Source organism: Mixophyes fleayi, chromosome 5 (genome assembly GCF_038048845.1).
Source record: "Mixophyes fleayi isolate aMixFle1 chromosome 5, aMixFle1.hap1, whole genome shotgun sequence".
NCBI classification, from domain to species: Eukaryota; Metazoa; Chordata; class Amphibia; order Anura; family Limnodynastidae; genus Mixophyes; species Mixophyes fleayi.
Genome location: NC_134406.1, coordinates 139473017 through 139495169, shown reverse-complemented (window position 1 = coordinate 139495169; position 22153 = coordinate 139473017). Strand labels below are relative to the sequence as shown.

The 22153-nt window shown below is 42.9% G+C and overlaps 1 protein-coding gene across 1 annotated transcript in view; it reads right to left on the bottom strand.

The window, feature by feature from the left end:
• The window catches only part of LOC142158677 (dynein axonemal heavy chain 5-like), a 363541-nt gene that overhangs the window by 264411 nt on the left and 76977 nt on the right, over positions 1 to 22153 (bottom strand). The window contains exons 26-33 of the mRNA XM_075212884.1: positions 16928 to 17125; positions 16068 to 16148; positions 15540 to 15944; positions 15333 to 15451; positions 14107 to 14243; positions 13767 to 13929; positions 13047 to 13158; positions 11746 to 11874 (exon numbers count right to left, since the gene is read on the bottom strand). Of these exons, the coding sequence (XP_075068985.1) occupies positions 11746 to 11874; positions 13047 to 13158; positions 13767 to 13929; positions 14107 to 14243; positions 15333 to 15451; positions 15540 to 15944; positions 16068 to 16148; positions 16928 to 17125 (1344 nt within the window). The remainder of the gene's footprint in view (positions 1 to 11745; positions 11875 to 13046; positions 13159 to 13766; positions 13930 to 14106; positions 14244 to 15332; positions 15452 to 15539; positions 15945 to 16067; positions 16149 to 16927; positions 17126 to 22153) is intronic.

The following is a 22153-nucleotide window of genomic DNA, read 5'->3' as shown; positions in this document are numbered from 1 at the left end:
GGTGTGTTCCTATGGGTAAAACCACATTTCCTTACCTGTAGAAAAGTCTTCAGAAATGATCCCCATCATGTCCTCCACATTTATTGTTTATTTTCATAAAACACGTAATGTTATGGTTTTTTTTTTATATTCTGAGAGACTAGAATATTTTTATTGTTATCTATTCTAATTATGTTTTTTATACATTCAAGTCACAGCTACCAAATAATTTATTTTATTTGAAGTGCACAAAGCTATTTGCATGGCTAATTGAAGTAGAAAAAAATGAGCATGATGTACTTAAGAAGACAAGTAACACACTGCAGACACAAATGAAGGATTCTTCTGCTGATATACTCTCATTTGTTCAACATAAATATTCATACAACAATTACATCTCTGCATGCTTTAATTTTCAGATAGCTATAGTTCACCTCACTCAGAACAAAGCTAATTGATATAGAAGAGGAAAAGCCACCTGCAGATCAGATTGCTTGCTTTCTGCAGACTCACAACCCACGCACACTTGTGGGACTCTCTGCTACAATGATTTATGGTCTTGCTTCTATCCAATTCTGTTTCATATGTCATGTGACTCATTACATGACCTACAGGCACCTTTTTGTATTCTCTACTACTGAACAGTGACAGCCCTTGTCCTTGTTATAGTTGAAGCAACTGTTACATTTTTAGGTGCTCAAAGTTAGAGTAAGACAGAGAAATATTCGGCAATCATCCAATATATCGGGGTGATTAACATATTACTATACAATTTTTTTCATTTACTATGGTTTGTCTGCAGTGTGTAATATCCATACTATTGGACACAGACTAACATTAGAATTTGGGCTGTATTATGCAGTGTTGCGCAGTGGCCATGAGGCGATGTTTTTCAAAGAGAGTGCCATGTTTTGAATTTTAACCAAATAATGTTTTGAAGATGTTATTAAGACTGACCAACGACACCTTGTTGTGAATACATGCAGTTATCTGCATATGTTCCAATTTTGTATGCCGTGTGAGTTAACTTTAAAGAAGACATAATTGAATTCTGGTTCTTTTGATCACGATATGGGGGTTGTAAAGCGCTATGGAATTTGCTGGCACAATATATATATATAATAAAATGTTGATGATGATGATGATGGAAAGCCCTATGTAAATCTAAAGTGAACCAAACATAATGCGCATAGATGCACTTGGTCTTAAGCCTAGGTGAGTGCATGGTGTAGGGGTGCTCCCCATAATCTATGCATTATAAGTATTTCATCTGGTGGACTGTAGAAAAGTTGTTACAGTGGTTCATCTCTCCTGTGATTTGCCTTTCTGCTAATACCCAGCCCAAACCCATTTCTTCTAGGAATATGGTTCACTTAACTATGAACATAAACATAGTTCAGTTACTATTTAATGACATTAACTCTTTAAAAACAAGTGAATTGCTTTTATTTTTTTGTTTATATGTGTACTTGCTTTGTTATGAAAGTTAGCTAAAAATTACCTGTTTAATTTTTTTATAAATTCGGAACTCTATTAAATATGAGGGACAACAAACTTTGAGCACTAGCAGTTCAGATAGTAGAGCACTTGAGAGATCAAAGTTTTAACAAACAGAAATAGAGTTCCAAATCATTCATGGAGTGAAGTAATTAGTGCATGTAGTTGATTATGTACATGTACATGGAAATACTATGGTTCTCACACCTTTGTAGTTTGGTTAAATAACAAGGCCAAAGTTCCATTTTACCTCCATTGCTAAGTGCTTTCAATTGGCTTTGCACTACTTAAGAAACAAACCACATTGTGTATGTCTTTATTAGATGAAATTCCAATAATGAACATATCTGCCAGAGATTACAATTGACAGGCAAATTTTCTCTTTATTTTTAGAAACGGGTCAATGTCACATAACAGAGTTTGCTCTGCACATTCCATAGCTTCAAAATGACCATGAAAGTGCTGCATGTGTCATCTGCAGGGTCAAACTGGCCCACAGAGGAGCTGGGGTATGCCATGGTGGGCCCCGACGCTTCGTTTGTGGGGCGGGGTACGTAAAATCAAACAAAAAAAAAAACACGTCATCACGTCACGCCCAACATTCAGTGAGGAGTGGCACAGAGAGGAGCCTGCACACAAGCAAGAAGACACAAGAGAACAAGAGAAGAAAAGAGAAGACAGAAGACAATAAAGATAAGTAAAGGAAAGGAGGCAAGGGGGTGGGGGGGGAGCAGGATGGCACAGTGTGACGAGGAGGGGGAGCAGGATGGCACAGAGTGAAAAAGGGGAAGCAGGATGACACAGTGATGAAGCAGGGGGAAGCAGGATGGCACAGAGTGATGAAGAGGGGGAAGCAGGATGACACAGTGATGAAGCAGGGGGAAGCAGGATGGCACAGAGTGATGAAGGAGGGGGAGCAGGATGGCACAGAGTGATGAAGGAGGGGGAGCAGGATGGCACAGAGTGATGAAGGAGGGGGGAGCAGGATGGCACAGGGTGATGAATAAAGGGGGGAGCAGGATGGCACAGGGTGATGAAGGGGGGAGAACAATGGCACAGGGTGATGAAGGGGCTCCAGGAGAAAGGTGGAGCAAAAGCAGCATGGCACAGTGTGAGGGAAGAGGGCTATGAGATTGGGAGACCACAAGCAGCATGGCACAGTGTGAGGAAGGGGGGCCAGGAGAAGGGGGAGCAAAAGCAGCATGGCACAGAGAGAGGAAGGAGGGCAGGAGAAGGGGGGAGCAAAAGCAGCATGGCACAGTGTGAGGAAGGGGGGCCAGGAGAAGGGGGAACAGAAGCAGCATGGCACAGTGTGAGGAAGGGGGCCAGATGAAAGGGGAAGCAAAAGCAGCATGGATGGCGCAGTGTGACCATAAGGGGGCACAGTGTGGTGATGGCACAGGGTAATGAAGGGGGGAGCAGGATGGCACAGAGTGATGAAGGGGGGGAGAAGAATGGCAGAGGGTGATGAAGGGGAGCCAGGAGAAGGGGGAGCAAAAGAGGCATGGCACAGAGAAAGGAAGGAGGGCAAGGAGAAGGGGGGGAGCAAAAGCAGCATGACACAGTGTGAGAAAAGGAGGCCAGGGGACTTGTGGCAAAGTAATGTGTGTGTGTGTGTGTGTGTGTGTGTGTGTGTGATGGCACAGGGGTGTGTGGCAATGTAGTGTGTCTATGTGTGATGGCACATGGAGCTTATTGCAATGTAGTGTGTGTGTGTGTGAATGCATTTTAATGTTGGGGATGCAGGAAGGCGTAATTATTAATTGCGGGTGCTAATGATTTAACGCCAGGGTTGGTTGGAATTTTCTAATTGGACCCATTTTTTTCCCAAATACGGCCGCCAACATTCCAGGATCCAGACAAGCCTAACTAATAGAAACCCGCATACCCTACCTGCAATATGCTGCTATATATTGGCAAAGCATGCTGGGCTTGTAGTTTCACAACACCTGGAGTGCCACAGGTTAGCCAAGCCTGATCTAGTGGGACAATCCCGATTTTTGGTGACTGTTCTGCCCAATCTAAGGGGCAGGTCAAGACTGTGTACTCTTAATATACACATTGCATTCTTTATATACTACACTTTGGTGCTAGCTGTCCTTTGTGGGCTTACAATACCCCCTCTAGTGTCTGGTCTCGCCTCTTTGATGGCTGGCCACACCCCCTCTGGTGGGCCCCTAGCGTTGCAGTCCTCCTGTAAGCCCTTCGTGCCCCAGTCCGACACTGGTCATCTGTGAGGCTATCATTACATCTCATACTCAAAACAGTCTCTAAGAAGAAATGTAATACCACAAGTAATGTATGTGACTGGTGCATCCAGCCAACATGCTTTGCAAAATATATTCTATTAACACTTATGTTACACATTAAATATACAGTTTTGCTAGAAGGTTTGTGAACCCTTTAGAAGTTTCAGAATTTCTGCATAAATGTGACCTTATCTGTGTTCAGGTCTTCATCTAAATCATAAAAATAGTTAAAGAGAACCCAATAAATCAAATAACACACAAAAGGATATACTACTTCATTCATTTATTGATCAAAATGATTCAGCATCAAATTTCTTTGTTGGAAAAAGTAATGCGAGCCTCTAGAATTATCAGTCAGGTTTATTAGAGTCAGAAGAATCAATCAGCAGGATGACAATCAGGAGTTCAGTAACAATGCCCTATTTAAAAAAAAACATAATCCTGAGTCCTCACTACCAAATACTGGTCTTCACCACACAGGTTTATGAATACATGCCATGCCTTGATCAAATGTGATTTCTGAGACCTCAGAAAACAGCTGTCAAGTACCATCAAGCTAGAAAAGGTTACAAAATGGGTTGTAAAGACTATAGGTCGCATCAATTAGGCAGATATTGTACAAATGGAAAAAATTCAACACCATTGTTACTCTTTTCCAGGAATGGTTGTCCAAAAAAAATCACATCAAAGCAAGGCATATAATATTATTCAAAGAACCATAGAGTAACATTAAAGGATCTGCAGGCCTATCTTGCGCTGGTTAATGTCAGTGTTCATGAGTCCACCATAAGACAGACACTGAACAAGAATACTGTACATGGGAAGATAGCCACTACTCTTCAAGAAGAACATTACTGGCCTTTTAAAGTTTGCTAAAGACTACAGGAAAAATGTTCTGCGGACAGAGGAGTCTAATACCCCATTCATACTGCACCAAAATCCCGGGTTTTTGCCGGGGCGAGCTCAAACGACCCGGGTTTTGGTGCAGTATGAATGGTACAAGTAAAAAATTCCGGGTCTAAAAACACGGGTCTTCAACCCGGGATTTATCGAGGGGTAATTCCCGGGTTGGTCCCGGGTTGCCTGCACTATGAATGGTGCAACCCGGGTTTTTCAACCCCGGGTTGCACAGAAAACAAGCTGATTGGCTGTCTGCCTGTCTCTGGAGGATGATGTCATCGGTGGGAGCCCGGGGAAGATTCGAGAAGGAGTTTAGGAGAAATGGTGGATGGTGGAGTGCAGACCAAGCTGAAGCAGAATCGGAGTTTGTTGGAGAAAATTGCTTTTATTTCACTGAAAAAGTGTGTAGTATCACCTTTCAATGACATCACCATTTTTCAGCCAATGAAAACTGCTCTGGTGATGACTCCCACAAATTGCAAGGGCACAGACTTGTGCGGTATGAATGGGGTCAACCCGGGAAATTTCCGGGTCCGAGGTGCAGTATGAATGGTGTTTCTGAGCTGGGACGCTCCGAGCCCCGGCAAAAACCCGGCTTGAAAAACCCTGGATATTGCTGGGGCGGCAGTATGAAAGTGGTATAAAATATAAATTTTGGGATTCAATGAGAAATGTTCTGTTTGGAGAACACCAAACATTGCATTTCAACATAAGAACCTCATCCCAATCTGAAACACTGTGGTTAAATAGTTTGGGGTTGCTTTCCTGCCACGGAACCAGAACGGCTTGCCATCATTTACAGAACTGTGAATTCTGGATTGTACCAGCACCAGAGCCGGATTTAGACCTCATGGGGCCCTAGGCAAGATATTGGTTTGGGCCCCCCTCCCTCGAAACAATCCATAGCACTATATTTTTTTAGCATAGCATATACTCCTATAGATAAGTAGAAGGGTAACCTATGTGCTCCCGCACATCACACTGCTCCTCCTGCATCACCATGCGGCCCCCTCTTTACTGTCCCTCTCGTCACACTGTGCCCTCTCTGCCCAGCACCTTCACACATGCCCCCTTTCTGCCCAGCACCTTCACCCCCTCTCTGCCCAGCAACATCACACATGCCCCCTCTCTGCCCAGCACCTTCACACATGCCCCCTTTCTGCACAGCAACATCACATATACCCCCTCTCTGTCCAGCACCTTCACATATACCCCCTCTCTGTCCAGCACCTTCACACATGGCCCCTTTCTGCCCAGCACCTTCACCCCCTCTCTGCCCAGCAACATCACACATGCCCCCTTTCTGCCCAGCAACATCACACATGCCCCCTCTCTGCCCAGCACCTACACACATGCCCCCTCTCTGCTCAGCAACATCACACATGCCCCCTCTCTGCCCAGCAACATCACACATGCCCCTCTCTTCTCAGCAACATCACACATGCCCCCTCTCTGCTCAGCAACATCACACATGCCCCCTCTCTGCTCAGCAACATCACACATGCCCCCTCTCTGCTCAGCAACATCACACATGCCCCCTCTCTGCTCAGCAACATCACACATGCCCCCTCTCTGCTCAGCAACATAACACATGCCCCCTCTCTGCCCAGCACCTTCACACATGCCCCCTCTCTGCTCAACAACATCACACATGCCCCCTCTCTGCTCAGCAACATCACACATGGCCCCTTTCTAAAGGACTTAACCATGCACAAATTAAAATATCCTCTTCCCAAACTGTGTTCAATGGCCCTGGCCCCTCCAGGTAAAAATGAAAAAATTAAATGGTTTAATTCCAGAAATAAACCCCTTCAGAGACATTAAGTGCAATAACACTTTAGTCTCAACCAATTGCGGATTAAAACTATGATCGTTCTTAAAATAATTTAATCTGTGTACAGGATGGAAATAAATTCCATTGATTTTTACATCCCACTTCTCTGGCCAGGCAGATCAAGCAGCTATGATTAGCCTTTCACTAATCTCAATTCAGTATCTAGCGATATGCATGGATTTTAATTTATTTTTTTAACTTACGTGTCCCTGCTGATATGCTCTTGCATGAGTCAGCTTTCAGTTTCAATACCAAGTAGCTGCGGTCTCATGACCCTGCAACCACAATACCAGCCCCTCCCCCAACTCACAGCACCAGAAACCCCCCCAGTGGTCGGATGCCGCGAGTCGGGGGAGGGACCGCATTTTTTTTTTCTTCTTCTTCTTGTCCCCCCCCCAATCTGGGCCCCCTGAGAACCGCTAGTCCCTAGGCAGGTGCCTAGGTTGCCTAGCGGTAATTCCGGCCCTGACCAGCACATTCTACAGGAGAATGCCAGGGTATCTGTCCATGAACTGAAACTAAACAGAAGGTGGGTCTTGCAGCAAGACAATGACACTAACACAAAAGACAGTCTACAAAATACTTGTTGAAGCAGAAGAAATTTAACATTTTGGAGTAGCTTAGTCATAGAACAGATCTTAATCCAATTGAAAAGTTGTGGCAGGATGTGAGGTATTCATGCAAGAAAGCCCACCAACATCCATAAGTTGAAGCAGTTCTGGAGAGAGGAATGGGCCAAAATTCCTTCAAGCTGATGTGTGGGACTGATCAACAATTACCGTAAATGTTTCATTGAAGTTATTGCTTCTTAAGGGGGTCACATAGGTTCACGTACTTTTCTGACAAAAAAATGTAATGTGGGATCATTTTGATCATCAAATGAAAGAGAAAGTATATCCTTTTGGGTGTTATATGATCTATTGGGTTATCTTTATAATTTTTTATGGCTAAGATAAAGATTTGAAAACATTTAAGGATATATGCAGAAATTGAAAACATTGTAAAGGGTTTAAAGACTTTCTAGCACCAATGTAAGTGTAAAATTCTACTGATAAACTTATAAGAAATAATTTAGTGGAAGCAGTGTTACTGAGAATATATGAAAAATGACTGTCTGCCCAATTAATCACATGCAATCCTAAATTGTCCTTTATACTCTGACATAACATAGAATGCTAAAGATAAAGGAATGCCAGATCCGTCCGCAACAAGCTGACTGCTATCCACGACCTCTTTCTATCCAACTCCTTTAACCTTCTTGCCGTTACTGAAACCTGGCTCTCCGATTCTGATACTACTTCCCCGGCTGCCCTCTCCTATGGTGGCCTCTCCTTCACCCACTCCGCCAGGCCTGGTGCCCGCCCAGGCGGTGGAGTTGGCCTCCTCCCTCCTCCACCTGTACTTTTCGTGTCATTCCCCCTGAACCCTCCCTCTCCTTCTCCTCCTTTGAAGATCACTCCATCCACCTCTTCTACCTCATCCACTTCTGCGTCACTGTCTACCGCCCCCCTGGCCCTACCTCCCTCTTCCTTGACAACTTTGCTAGCTGGCTTCCTCACCACCTCTCCTCTGATCTCCCCTCGATCATTCTCGGTGACTTTAACATCCCCATCGACAACCCCACCTACCCTGCTTCCAGCAAACTGCTCACCCTCTCTTCCTCCCTTGGTCTCACCCAATGGAACTCCTCCTCTACCCACTGCCTTGGTCACTCCCTTGATCTTGTCTTCTCCTACCTATGTAGTCTTTTCCATCTCTCCCTTTCCTCTATCCGACCACCATCTCCTCTCCTTCTCTCTCTTCTTCTCCTGCTCACCTCCCCCTGCCCAAACCTACTCTGTCCATACGCAACCTCGACGCTCTTGACCCTGCCTCTCTGTCCTCCTCTCTCGATACCCTCCTTTCTCCCCTTTCCTCCCAGGCCTGCCCCAACCAGGCGGTCTCCCTCTACAATCACACCCTCACCTCCGCTCTGGACGTGGTCGCCCCTGCCCACTCCGTCCACCCCCGCTGCTCCAAACCCCAACCCTGGCACTCCAAATTTACCCTCTTCCTCCAAAAATGCTCCCATACCGCCGAACATCACTGGAGAAAATCCCGCTCCCTGGCTGACTTCCTCCACTTTAAATTCATCCTTTATACTACAGCTCTGCCCTCTCACTCGCTAAACAATCTTTCTTTAAATCCCTCATCTCTTCCCAGTCCTCTAACCCCCGCCGCCTCTTCGCCATCTTCAGCACTCTCCTGGCCCCCTCCCTTCCACCCCTCTCCCTCCTCCCTGACTGCCTCTGATTTCGCCTCCTTCTTCTCCTCTAAAATCGAAGCCATCCGACCTGAAATCTCCTCCTCCACTCTCTCCTCCACCCCTCCCACTCTTCCATCCTCCCCCCCACTACCTGTCCCCTGGATCCCATCCCCTCCCACCTTCTTCGCTCCCTTTCCCCCACCACCTGTTCCCACCTTGCTCACCTCTTTAATCTCTCCCTCTCCACTGGCATCTTCCCCTCCTCATTCAAACACGCTCTCGTATCCCCCATTCTTAAGAAACCTAATCTCGACCCCACTTCTCTCTCAAACTATCGCCCCATATCTCTTCTCCCTTTTGCCTCCAAAATTCTCGAGAGGCTCGTCTGCAGCCGTCTCACCTCCTACCTTTCTGAATACTCCCTCCTTGATCCTCTCCAGTCTGGTTTCTGCCCCCTCCACTCCACTGAAACTGCCCTGGCTAAAGTCACCAATGACCTCCTCTCTGCTAAAGCCAGGGGCCACTTCTCCCTTCTCATCCTCCTTGACCTCTCTGCAGCCTTCGACACCGTTGACCACCCCCTCCTCCTTCACACCCTCCAGTCTTTCGGCCTCTCCGGCCCAGTCCTGTCCTGGTTCACCTCTTACATTACTCATCAATCCTTCTCTGTCACCACCTCTGGGTCTCTCTCCCCCCCCATCCACCCTTCCAGTCGGGGTCCCTCAGGGCTCTGTTCTGGGACCCTTACTCTTCTCTCTATACACCTCCTCTCTGGGTGAACTGATCAGCTCCTTTGGCTTCAGCTACCACCTTTACGCTGACGACACTCAACTATACCTCTCCTCTCATGATCTCTCTCCCTCCCTCCTCTCTAGGGTGTCCGCCTGCCTCTCTGCTATCTCCTCCTGGATGTCCTCTCGATTGCTCAAGCTTAACCTTGCCAAAACTGAGCTCATAGTTTTTCCTCACTCTCATAGCTCATCTCCTTCTGACCTCTCCATCACTGTCGACAACACCTCTATCTCCCCTGTCCCCCAACTTCGCTGCCTTGGTGTCATCCTCGACTCCTCTCTCTCCTTTGGCCCCCACATCCTCTCTCTTGCTAAATCCTGCCGCTTCCAGCTGCGTAACATCGCTCGCATCCGGCCCTTCCTCTCCCAAGATGCCACCAAATGCCTTATCCACTCTCTGATCATCTCCCGCCTGGACTACTGCAACCTCCCCCTCACTGGCCTCCCCCACTCTCATCTCGATCCCCTTCGATCTGTTCTTAACGCTGCCGCTAGGCTTATCTTCCTTTCTCGCCGCTCCTCTTCTGTCTCCCCCCTCTACCTAGCTCTTCACGGGCTCCCATTCCCCTTCAGAATCCTCTTTAAGCTCCTCACACTCACCTACAAGGCCCTCGCCAACTCCACTGCGCCCTACATCTCCAGCCTCCTCTCCATTCATGCTCCATCCCGCCCTCTCCGTTCTGCCTCTGACCGTCGCCCCTCTTCCCCCCTTATAACCTCCTCCCACGCGCGTATCCAAGACTTCGCCCACGCTGCCCCCCTCCACTGGAACAAGCTCCCTCCCTCCATCAGAACTTCCCCTAATCTGTCCAGTTTCAAACGGGCCCTAAAAACCCACCTTTTTCTTAAAGCCTTTCTGTCTCCCACTTAACTTCCTACCTTATCTTCTGCCTCCGTCCCCCTACTCTCCCTCTCTCCCCTGTGTCTCTCTGTCTGTCCACCCCTCCCCTTAGATTGTATACTCCTCTGAGCAGGGCCATCTCTCCTCCTGTTTCCACCACTTCTAACTCTGCTCTCCAGCTACTTAGCCCTCCTCCTCGAGGGTCCTACACCCCACTTCCACTCTCGCTCTCTCCTCCCCCCTGGGGGTCTCCCTGTCTTCCGCGCCCTCCTTCTTGGGCCCCGTCGTTTGCGGATCCTCCCTCCCCCTTCCCCGCCCTCTCTAGCTGTGCATCGAGCTTACTGAGTTGCTGTGCTTACTGTTTACTGTACTGTGCTGTCTCCCATTGTATTGTAATTTGTTTGTCTATGTATGGCGCTGCGGATGCCTTGTGGCGCCTTATAAATAAAAATTATTATTAATAATAATAATAATAATAATAATAATAAAGTAGTCAGTGCAACTGTTTTGTTCTTATATCACTGTCTGATATGTAATCATATTTGATAACAATGATAAGTTACAGTCTTGTGATATGTATAATAATAACCTTGCCTACACAAAGTTTACGTGGCCTTTTACTTATCTTACGCTTAATGAAAATGATCTGCTTTGATATTTGCACACTATCCCTAATGAAAAGTTGGACTAATAATACCAACGCAACTGCTGCCAAGCTTACATTAGCATCCATGTTTCTCAAACTTAGTTATCACCAACAGAAAAGGTTTTTGGGAGCTCCTTACATGAACACAGGTGGAAACACATTCTTAGATGTAGCAATTCAGACCATGACTAAAGTATTCTAGGGTTAGTTTATTACCTTGCTATAAACAATGTAAGCATTATGCTATGCACAAAATAGAAATCGTCAATGTAGATCAAAGATTTCAACCAAAATAATTCAAAAGAAGATACAAATTATCTGAGAAAGCTGTTTATTACATTGACATAATAGAAAACTAGTTTTTGGCTTTGATGATCATACAGTACTGTACATAAATAATTATTATGTATAATAAATAACAAATATACCCAGCAAAATAATAAGTATGTCATGAGTAATATAAAATTACTACTGCACTTTATTCTCTTTAAAATGATCTGTGGATCTACAGATATTATATTAACAATCACTGTCACTCACTGCACAGTGCAAGTGTCACATCTATTGTTTTTTCATTGAGCGATATTGTCTCACATCAGACAAATAATACTCTCTGACTGCATTACTCTAGGAGTCTGAACATTGTATGGGCCAGTACAAAATTCTACAAGGATTTAAAATGCAAATAGCAATATTCACTATGATGTCTCAAGCTTATGAAATTGATGCCCTTTGATCCTTCAACTAATCCTACAGTACTTACCTCGATGTCTTCTTTATACTTCAACAATGATGCTTCCATTATATTCTTCAGGGAAAAGCTTTCAGATTCTACATCAAAACTGTGGCCAGTAAGTTGTGAAATTCTGTCCCAGTGTCTCCTCATCATTGCCTACAGAATGAGTAGCATGGGAGAATGAAATATAATACAACAAGCAGGGATTTCTGCACAGAAAAAAAAAATCGAAAAACGTATTAGGCTGAAAAGGAAATTATGCCACAGATCAAATAATACATAGGCCAGTGGTTCCCAAACTGTGGGCCTAGGCTCCCTGGGGTGCCTCAGCGGTCTCAGAAGGGTGTCTCGGCCAGGGCCAGTGGTAAACAAGGCGGGGGACTACTTGGGTGCCTTGAGCTGAAAAAGATTGGAATCCACCGACATAGCCCCTATTAATATTATATTGTCCTTCCACTTTATAAATGAACATATTCAAGTAGGAAATACTGAGGTACATTTATATGATATGGTCCATGTGGGTAGTGTCCTTTAAGAACTAAATCATCTTCTGGTACAGTTTAATACTTAATGAAAAAAAAGGATCTATTACAAAATGTAAACATTAGACATTTCTTTAAAGGGACAGCATAATAACAAATAAAAATAAACTATTGTTGGCTGACTGACAGCTCTGATATGGACCTAATAAGGCAGTTCTATAAACAGTCAGCAATGAGGTAAATGGCACGTAGAATATTAAAGAACTAGTAAGCACATAATTCTGAGAAATGGAGAAACAAAGTAAGTGATTTACATTATATGAACATTCCATTTCATGACGATGAAAGAGTGTATGTGAATCCAATCATTTCTCCATACATTACAATATTTGTTTTGGGTTTTTTCATGGTACAATTCCTTTAGAAATTATCCTAGGCCCAAAAATGGAAAACCAGGCACTTGTGTGACCAATTTTCATGTATTTAAGTCAGGAAGTATTATGTATAGAACCGAATTTACCTCAGTACAAACATTATTTACAGTTGCTTACATTCTATGAAAATAAAATGGTTAAACCTATTAAATAATGATTGTTACATCCATGTTGGCTGGGGAAATTCTGGTGATGCATGGCCACCTTTTACATTTAGTTCTTAATTGGCCATTTGTTATCTGCATGTTGTGAACTACAATCACTCTGAACTGAGCAGGTTCCTAAGATTTGATGTGATCATGCGCTTGTCAATTTATTGTAAAATATTACATTTTAATACTGTATGCGGATACTATCACCTGCAAACATTTCAGTCTTTAGCAGTAACAAAAATGTGAAGGGATTGTCTTACTTTGTTTGACATCATTTCAAGCAGAGGGCAACTCTCACTAAAATCGTCAATCTTGGTTTTCAGGTCATTAAATGCTTGCCACTCTTTCAACGCTTTGGGCAGCTTGCGAATTCTAAAAATAAGGGCAGAGTAACATGTATTTATTATGGTAAACATTATTTTACATATGTATTATTATTTGTTATTCTTCAAATTTTCACACACTCTACCAGTGTGTACAATATTGAGATATTTATTTCAAAGTTTGTGCAGGCACACATTGTACTGTACCAATTTATTTAGACGCCCAGAACACAAAGCAGACGCAACAAAGAATTCTATTTTTGCTAATGAATATAATCCATTGTTCTTCTAGCAGATAAAGCAGTAATTAAATTCAACTATTCAAGATCAACCTCAAGCTATTCGCACAGGTATTTATTATCAAATCCAGAGAAATTAAGTAAAGTAGTCCAGTCTGCCTGCAGGAGAGACCTCATTTCTATGACTGCTCCTGTCCTGTCCTCGTCTGCGTGATGCACCCATGTAACAGTCTCGGGGTGCTGTAGTGGAGTCCCGCTGTGTGTGTTGGTGTCCATTACAAATGAGTCCCCCCAAATTTTTTATTTTATTTAATTGATATCTGCTGTACTTCTTGTGTGGAATATATATACCAGACACATACAATGTTCCACTAAAATGCATATATATTTTAATAAAAATACATTTTAAAAAAACTACCGATTTTGGAAGTCCAGAAGTTCATTGTTAATTTTCTCAATATCCAGGTCAGTCCACAGGATTTCATAGTATCCATTAATGTTTTCTATAACTGCATTATAAAGGCCATACAGTTTCTGAAGCAATGATAGCTCACGCTTGATCCTTTGTAGCTCAGGGTATTCTGAAATAAATATTAGAAAAAAACTTGACAGGTTATTTTTGAGAATATTGGTACAAGCCATGCATTTTATGTGTGCAAAATGTTACATACATATGATCAGGAATATGTTTGTGTCTATCTCATATCGCAAACAGTTGCCATTCATAAATCAAAATGACATTATGATTTGGAGTTTACCTGTAACTGGGAGACCAAAAAGTTCTTCTCCTCCAGAAAAAGTTACATATTTTCTCCACAATTCATCAAACTTTGCCTGGAAAACTTGTAATCTGTCACTTGCTTCCCTAGGAGGAATGCCTTCAACACCAGGACCCCTGTGGATGTGGGTTATGAAAATAAGTATATTTATGCAAGCCTCTACTAGTGGCAGACTACATACATTATACAACATGTTGCTAAAAGAGCAGAATGCAGCATATAGCAGAAATGTTTATGGAGCAATCACTTCTTGTACACAACAAAGAACTGGAATTTTCTCACAGAAAATATTAATAAAGAACACATCCAGAGCAGAGCCAGGGGAGGGCTGGCAAATTGTGGCCTGGGGGGCAAGACTTGACTCAGCAGCCTGTTTTAAAGCAAAATAATACAGTGACCCAGCCTAAGGTAGGGCTACCCTACCTATTTTGGGACTGGCACGGGGGGCGGATGTCCCCCTGCCCCCCTGCCCTGCCTGCCCCTGAGCAGAGCCATCCCATTTTAGGATAAAGAATTTAGGACAGTATGATATTATGCCCAAGAACTCAATAACCTGCATCATAGTGCATTGGCAAGTGGCAGGGAGCGTTGTTAGCCAGTTAAACATTATCCACATCCTGTACCCTTAATTCCATTGCTTCTCATTTTCCTCCCTCTTCCTTTTTTTTGGAACATACCCATATCCCATTTTAGATGTTTATACCCTAAACAACATTTTTTTTATTCTTAACTCTTGTGTAAAATACTTTTCGATTTGTAATATAATAACTGCCTTGATCAAATTGATTAAGCTAAATATCCCTGATTAGAGATAGGAATGTAAACTTTCGGATCTCATCTGTGGTGTTTGGGGGCAACAATATGAGTTAACATTAATTTCTTAACTGATCATTTAGGTTACAGTTCAGGTTAATGTCTGGCGTTCAGTAGCTGAGAAAAGGTTCAAATCTGCTTTTTATGCGAACAGTTAAAAAGAGTATTTCTGTGCAGTAATTACATCACTTCTTGTACACAAGAAGGTGAAATTCCACACTGACAGTTACTAGAGTTGTTTAAAAATTCATGCAGTAAAGATAATTATCCCAAAATCTCAGATTTGAAGAAGTGAAAATGAAAACCAATACACAAGAGATTTGCTGTGCACTTGTGCAGAAATACCCTTAGAACCCAGAGGCAATGAGCTACATTTAACAACCTATACTTACGATATATCATAATCTTTATAAAACTCGCTAGAATCGACCTGAAACTTTTTCACACCGTCCAGTAAATCTGTTTTCATCTCTGGTTGCACCTTGATAAGTAAATTTTGGGTTTGGACAACCTGGATAAATGTTAAAACAGAATTAAATCAATATTATAAGCAAAGATGATAATCTTCATAATGCACACATCAGAAATGACATATTTACCTGTGTATTCAAATTCTTCCAGGCATAAGCTAATCCATCCACACGCTCAGCATTGCCATCTTGAAACAGTAGCTCATACTTTACCAGAAGGCTATGGGACTCCTCAATAGGTCCAATCATCATGTCCATTTTAATTTCTGACTCCCTGATCTCTTTCAGGGCATCCATGGCTCCACGCACATCATCAAGGTCATTGACTGGTCGGTTCAATCTCTTACTAAGATTATCAATAAATGAATAGATCTCATCCATATCCATAGCAGCCTTTTTATTTAAAGCAGAGCCAATTGCTCTCTTCCATCTGCGGCACTCCTGTACCAACGCCATTTTTAGACAATCAGTGGAAAAGTCAACAGATCCTACAATACAGTGACCTGGAAGCTCACTAATTTGGCTTTCCAATTGCTGTAAAGGTAAAATGAAAATGATATCACACAATATAAGTATTTATATATATATATATATATATATATATGGAAATACAGTAATTGGAAGATGGTGCTCTAAATCTATGAATATTTTACTTACTGAATAATAACTCAGTTGACTTCGAAATTCAGACATTACTGGGTTAGTGTCCAGGAATTCTTTAACTTTTTCATCGACATCCTATAAAAATGCAGCGATAAAAGAAACAAAATTAGAATGCATGTAAAACAACATCTGGACATTTACAACTAGATTTACAACTATGGTGCTAACAGGTCACTGCAAGGCTGTATTGACTTCTGTGCTGCACAAGGCCATTGTAACTGTATGTGCCACAAATTCTGCATCTATAATTTTCTTCCTGCTCTAGCCTACATCCTCTAATTTGAAGCTTGAAATAAGTTAATCAGCAGCCAGAATGAAATAACCAGAAAACATTTATCTGATGACCTGTATAGCACTGCTGAATGCTCATCCTATAAAGTAAATGCACTCTACAGTCATAGTTTGTGCGCAAGTGTATATACTGTGTGAGGACAAGTGTGTTGGATCATCTACAGAATAAGAGAAAGTAGCAAGAAAACAGGACAGACGTCATTGCCCTACCCAACCTCTAAAAAACGGCCTTTCAGTGTGAAAGTAGTTACTTTACTTTCATAGATTTGTTTCATAATAAACATAACATATAATGATAACTTAGTATTTACATTCAATCTAAGTTACTGCCATTGGTCGAAACATTACACTAGGTCCACTATTGCACATTATCTTTACCAAAGAGTTGCTTAATTGACACACTAATTTAACACACACCTTACAAACTGCAAGAAAGAACAGTCAACCAACCAGAATTCAGTCTACATGTTCAGCCTACATTTAAGTTTTGTGCACATAGATTATTGTATTTTAATTCATATGTGTAGGAACAACTACAGTTACAGAAGGTATACATTTCTTACCTGATTCCAGATTCCAGAAAATGTAGTAAAACTGTTGAGAACATCAGTTGCGTCTGCTTTAAGAGACAGGATAATAGAGCTCAGCTGGATTACAACTTTGCTTACATCTTTATGCTCAGTGATTTGCTTATCCAACGGTTTAAGCACGACCATCTTGGTAAGTTCATCGCCTAGATCTCTTGCAGCATTTTGCTCCAACTGTTGAAACAGAAAAAGAAAAACAAAGGAGTACAATAGCAATCACTATGTGCTGTATGGGGCAACCACATGAACCATTAAGTCTGTTTATATTATATATGGTCACATTCCGGAACCACAAAGGAAGATCAGCATGAGCTATATGGGATCACTGTACCATCTATATGCTTAGATGCTTATATATAGCATTGGTCCTGAGATACAAGGTGAAGTATTAAAACACTGTTCAGTTAAAATATTTACTACAGTGATTCTGATATAGAGAACAATCACACAGTCTATTTAAGCTGTGTGATTTAAGGGGGGGGGGGGGGGGTTTGGGGACGCAGAGCTGGTTAAGTGGAAAAAAAATAATTATCATTGGTTTTCGGCAGAACCACTCCCCCCCCCCTCCAAAATGCCTACCTTATGGGGTCTGCCCCTGTGTATGGAGTCCACCAATGAGTAACAGATAATCAGAAGCTGTCAGCTGACGTCAGTGCGCTGTTTAGTGTGGTCACGTGAGAGGTTAACATCTCACGAGACCACACTAAGCAGACAGACCGCGACCGCACTGAAAGAAGAGTCACCGCCGGGCACCGTAGCGAACAGAAGAGGAGATCACAGTTTGACAGGTAAGTAAAAGTTAGACTAAACGGTACTATGGGTATCCCAAGGGGTATCCCAGGGGGTGTTAAAAACCAGGGCGGGAGGGGCGGATGAATAGGCTGCATGGCCTCATTATTCTTGCCTGGGTGGTGGGTGGGCGGGCAGTGGCACAGAGGGCCTCAGGCACAGAGGCACAGATCATGACTGGAGGGGGGGGGGGGGCAGTGGCACAGAGGGCTTCAGGCAGAGAGGCACAGCTCATGACTGGGGAGGGCAGTGGCACAGAGGCACAGATCAGTGTACTGGAGGGGGTGGGCCAGTGGCACAGATCATGACTGGGGGGGCAGTGGCACAGATCATGACTGGGAGTGCAGTGGCACAGATCATGACTGGGGGGGGCAGTAGAACAGATCATGACTAGGGGGGCAGTGGAACAGATCATGACTGGGGGGGCAGTGGAACAGATCATGACTGGGGGGGCAGTGGAACAGATCATGACTGGGGGGGCAGTGGCACAGAGGCACAGATCATGACTAGGGGGGGATAATAGTGGCTTTACAGAGGCACAGATCATGACTAGGGGGGATAATAGTGGCTTTACTTATTATTCTCTACAGGGGGGGCAGTGGTACATATCATGACTCGGGGGTGGGGGGGGGGGAATAAGCTGCAGGGGGCATAAAAATTATTAATTGGCTAAGGGCTGGGGGTTAATTAACTGACTGTCGGGGATTGGTAGAGGTCAGTATATGATTATAAATAATTTTCATATCTTTTATTATCTATATATGCCTGTACTAAGGGGTTGTTTTATTTGGTCATAATGGAGTGTTGTATTTTAATCATTCAGGGTTTGTTAACATTTTGCATTTCTTCACATTTTCAATACAGGACCCCAAGGTTCCAGAAGCCAACTGACAATGCTTCAAGAACAGGCAAGAGTGAACATCAGGTAGTGCACAGGGGCGGGCTGGCCCGGGGGGCAGATGTCTCCCGGGCCGGATAGAAGAATAGTATTTTGGGCTGCCTGGTGGTCCAGTAGTAATGCGATGGAGACAGCCTTTGCAATCTGTGCAGAGGCTGTCACATCGCGTAGTACTCACAGCAGCCGCATCATTCATTCACAGAATATTGTACTACAGCTTGTAGCACAATATTCTGTGAATGGATGATGCCCCTGCAGTGAGTACTACGCAATGTGACAGCCCCTGCACAGACTGCAAAGGCTGTCTCCATCGCATCTCGGTACAGCTTCAGATCACTGTGTCATGTGACCACAGTGGTCACATGGTACACAGTGTAGGCGGGGCTGATGGAGTTCTGTGTTGGAGCTGCAGCATGTCTGTCTATGCCTGGAGTCAAAGGTAAGAGGAAGGGGTACTGTGATGGGGGAGCTAGTGTGTGTGAAGGTGGGAGGAGAGGTGGGCATGTGTGACTAAAGGTGCTGGGGGCAGAGGGGGGGCATGTGTGACTGAAGGTGCTGGGGCAGTGGGGGGACATGTGTGGCTAAAGGTGCTGGGCAGAGGGGGGACATGTGTGGCTAAAGCATGTGGGCATAAAGGGGGACCTAATTATAAAACGTGGGTTATATATTGATTTAATGCCGGGGATTGTTGTTTTCTAAGTTTTGTAAATTTTATGTACCCATTTTTTTATTTATTTTTTTACCATAAAGGGCCTCCAATATTCCAAGGATCCAGACAACCAGCAACGGAACTAAAGTAACCAGCAGCCACAAGTGGTGACAGTGACAAGACAGGTAGGAGAGAGCAGGACAGTCTGCCAACTGTTCTGAATCTGGTGGGACAGTCCCAAATTTGGGTGACTGTTCCGCTTAGGACAGTTGGGAGGTATGTCCCGCTTCACCGTGTACTGCTCGTGAAGGCAGAACTGTGTGCACCTAACAGTAGTGCACACAGTATTTGTCTGTGTATTTGTCGAAAATGATAACCATGTTACATCATAGGGGGTTACCCTGTCTAAAGTGCCCAGGCCACCTAGAGCCTTAATCCAGCTCTGGGCCTGGGCATAAAAATATATATATGGATTAAGCAACACTAAAATAGCCTCTTTTTATATAGATAAATATATATTGTACCAAAAATATATATTGTACCCTTTAAGGATGGGCCGCTACTTGTGGGCCAGTGCTGTGTGCTTGCCCCTTGGACTAAAGTCTCCCAGCCCTCCCCTGGTAGTGTACACTGCAAGATCAAGCAAGAGAGAACAGCGCAATGTGTCTAACTTTGAATGTGGAATTTTACAGTGACATTTTAATGTGTTTTCAAACTAATGTGGGCCTGATTCATTAATGAAAGTAATTAAAAAAATAAGTAAGTTTTCACCTGGACAAAACCATGTTACAATGCAAGGGGTACATCTTCGTTTATTATTTTGCACATAAGTTAAATACTGGCTGTTTTTTCATGTAGCACACAAATACTTGTTAGCTTTATGTTGACACTGCAATTTAAAGTTGATCTAGGACATGCCATATTCTAACTATAAACCTGTCTCCACGTTTGCTTTATATCCTCCTCCAATGTAACACGGTTTTGCTGAGGTACAAAGTTACAAATTTTTTTGGCTTTCCTTTCCTTAATTAATCGGGCCCTGTGTTTTTATGTATTAATTAATATTTTACAATTGTGTGAATATACACATATATATATATATATATATATATATCATCATCTGTCATTTATATAGCGCCACTAATTCTGCAGCGCTGTACAGAGAACTCACATCAGTCCCTGCCCATTGGAGCTTACAGTCTAAATTCCATAACATACATACACACAGACAGACAGAGAGAGAGAGACTAGCAGCCAGTTAACCTAATTAATGTATTTGGAGTGTGGGAGGAAACCATAGCACCCGGAGGAAACCCACGCAAACACAGCGAGAACATACAAACTCCACACAGATAAGGCCATGGTCGGGAATCAAACTCATGACCCCAGTGCTGTGAGGCACACACACACACACACACACACACACACACATATATATATATATATATACATACATACATACACACATAAACATACAGCACGATGGCTCCGTGGTTAGCACTTCTGCTTCACTGCACTGGGGTCATGAGTTTGATTCCTGACCATGGCCTTATCTGTGTGGAGTTTGTATGTTCTCCCCGTGTTTGCGTGGGTTTCCTCCGGGTGCTCCGGTTTTCTCCCACATTCCAAAATTCAGGTGGCGGCTGGAACCCTTAAATCAGGCCCTGGGGAATATCATTGATTTTGTTAAGCAAATGATAAACCTATCATCAAAAATATAATAAATTATAATCAATAAAAATGATCACTACATAGTGCATGTGCAGTAAATTATGATTGTTGAACATCATCACTGACATAAAGTATGCAAAGTCTTCAAAGACTTTTTTCTCCACTTTGCTTGCACTGACATCTCTGCATGTCACCTTACATTGAATAATTGTTGTATCAGGTCCACCCAAAAGTCAAAATAGAGCATTTTAGTAGCGCAGAAGTGCAACATGGTCATTAGTAATTCCTAACCACTAGTGTCAGATTATAGTAGGGATGTTTGGAATGGCAACCAGGGGCCCAGCATGGCAAGGTGCCCCAAACCTTAGCCATACAAACTCAATGGTACCAATATCATATTGGCAAGAGTGAGTGAGGAGCTGCAAATTACAAAATAATTGGAGTAAAAAGGCTTGTTGGGAATATTAAAATGACCGTGGTGAGTCTAGGGCGAATAATGGATTCAGCCCATCACTGTTAACTACCCATGGAGCAAAAGCTGTCACCTATAAAGTAAGGGACTAGTTTAGATCTCATAACATGATACTTTAATTCATAGTACTTTATTTCTAAATACTGACAAGAGAAATTAAACTTCTACAGACAGAGTTTCTTTCAAATGACTAAAATATAATTTCATGTATTGCTCAATTTTTTCATAAAATGTGCAGCTCATCACATAAAAACAAGCATAGAAACTGAATGCAATGCTAATGGCCATTTCAGTAAAATTAACACACTGGAAAATAAATCAGTACCTAATTGGAAAGTACACAGTTTGCTAAACTAAAAGACCAGTTGCAAAATGCCAAAATTATGGCCCGAATAAATTCTTTTACACATAAAAAATGAAATAATTGCCACAGATTATACAAAGCCATCACTCTATTGCTTAATTTTTATGAATAATATTTCATATTAATTCTTTTAAAATAGACTTAGTGGAATAATAATTTTATGTTCTCTTTTCACATACTTAGTGCTTTCTTTACTTTACTAATTTAAACATAATTTGTATTTCATGTCAGAATCCTCTGTCTGTTGTATGGAGAATAGAAACATGTAGTATTACTTGGTGAAGAAGGAAATGTCAGCTACATTGCTTGCAAACATGACAGGACAACCCTGAAAAATAGCCAGCAGAAAATGCCCTATG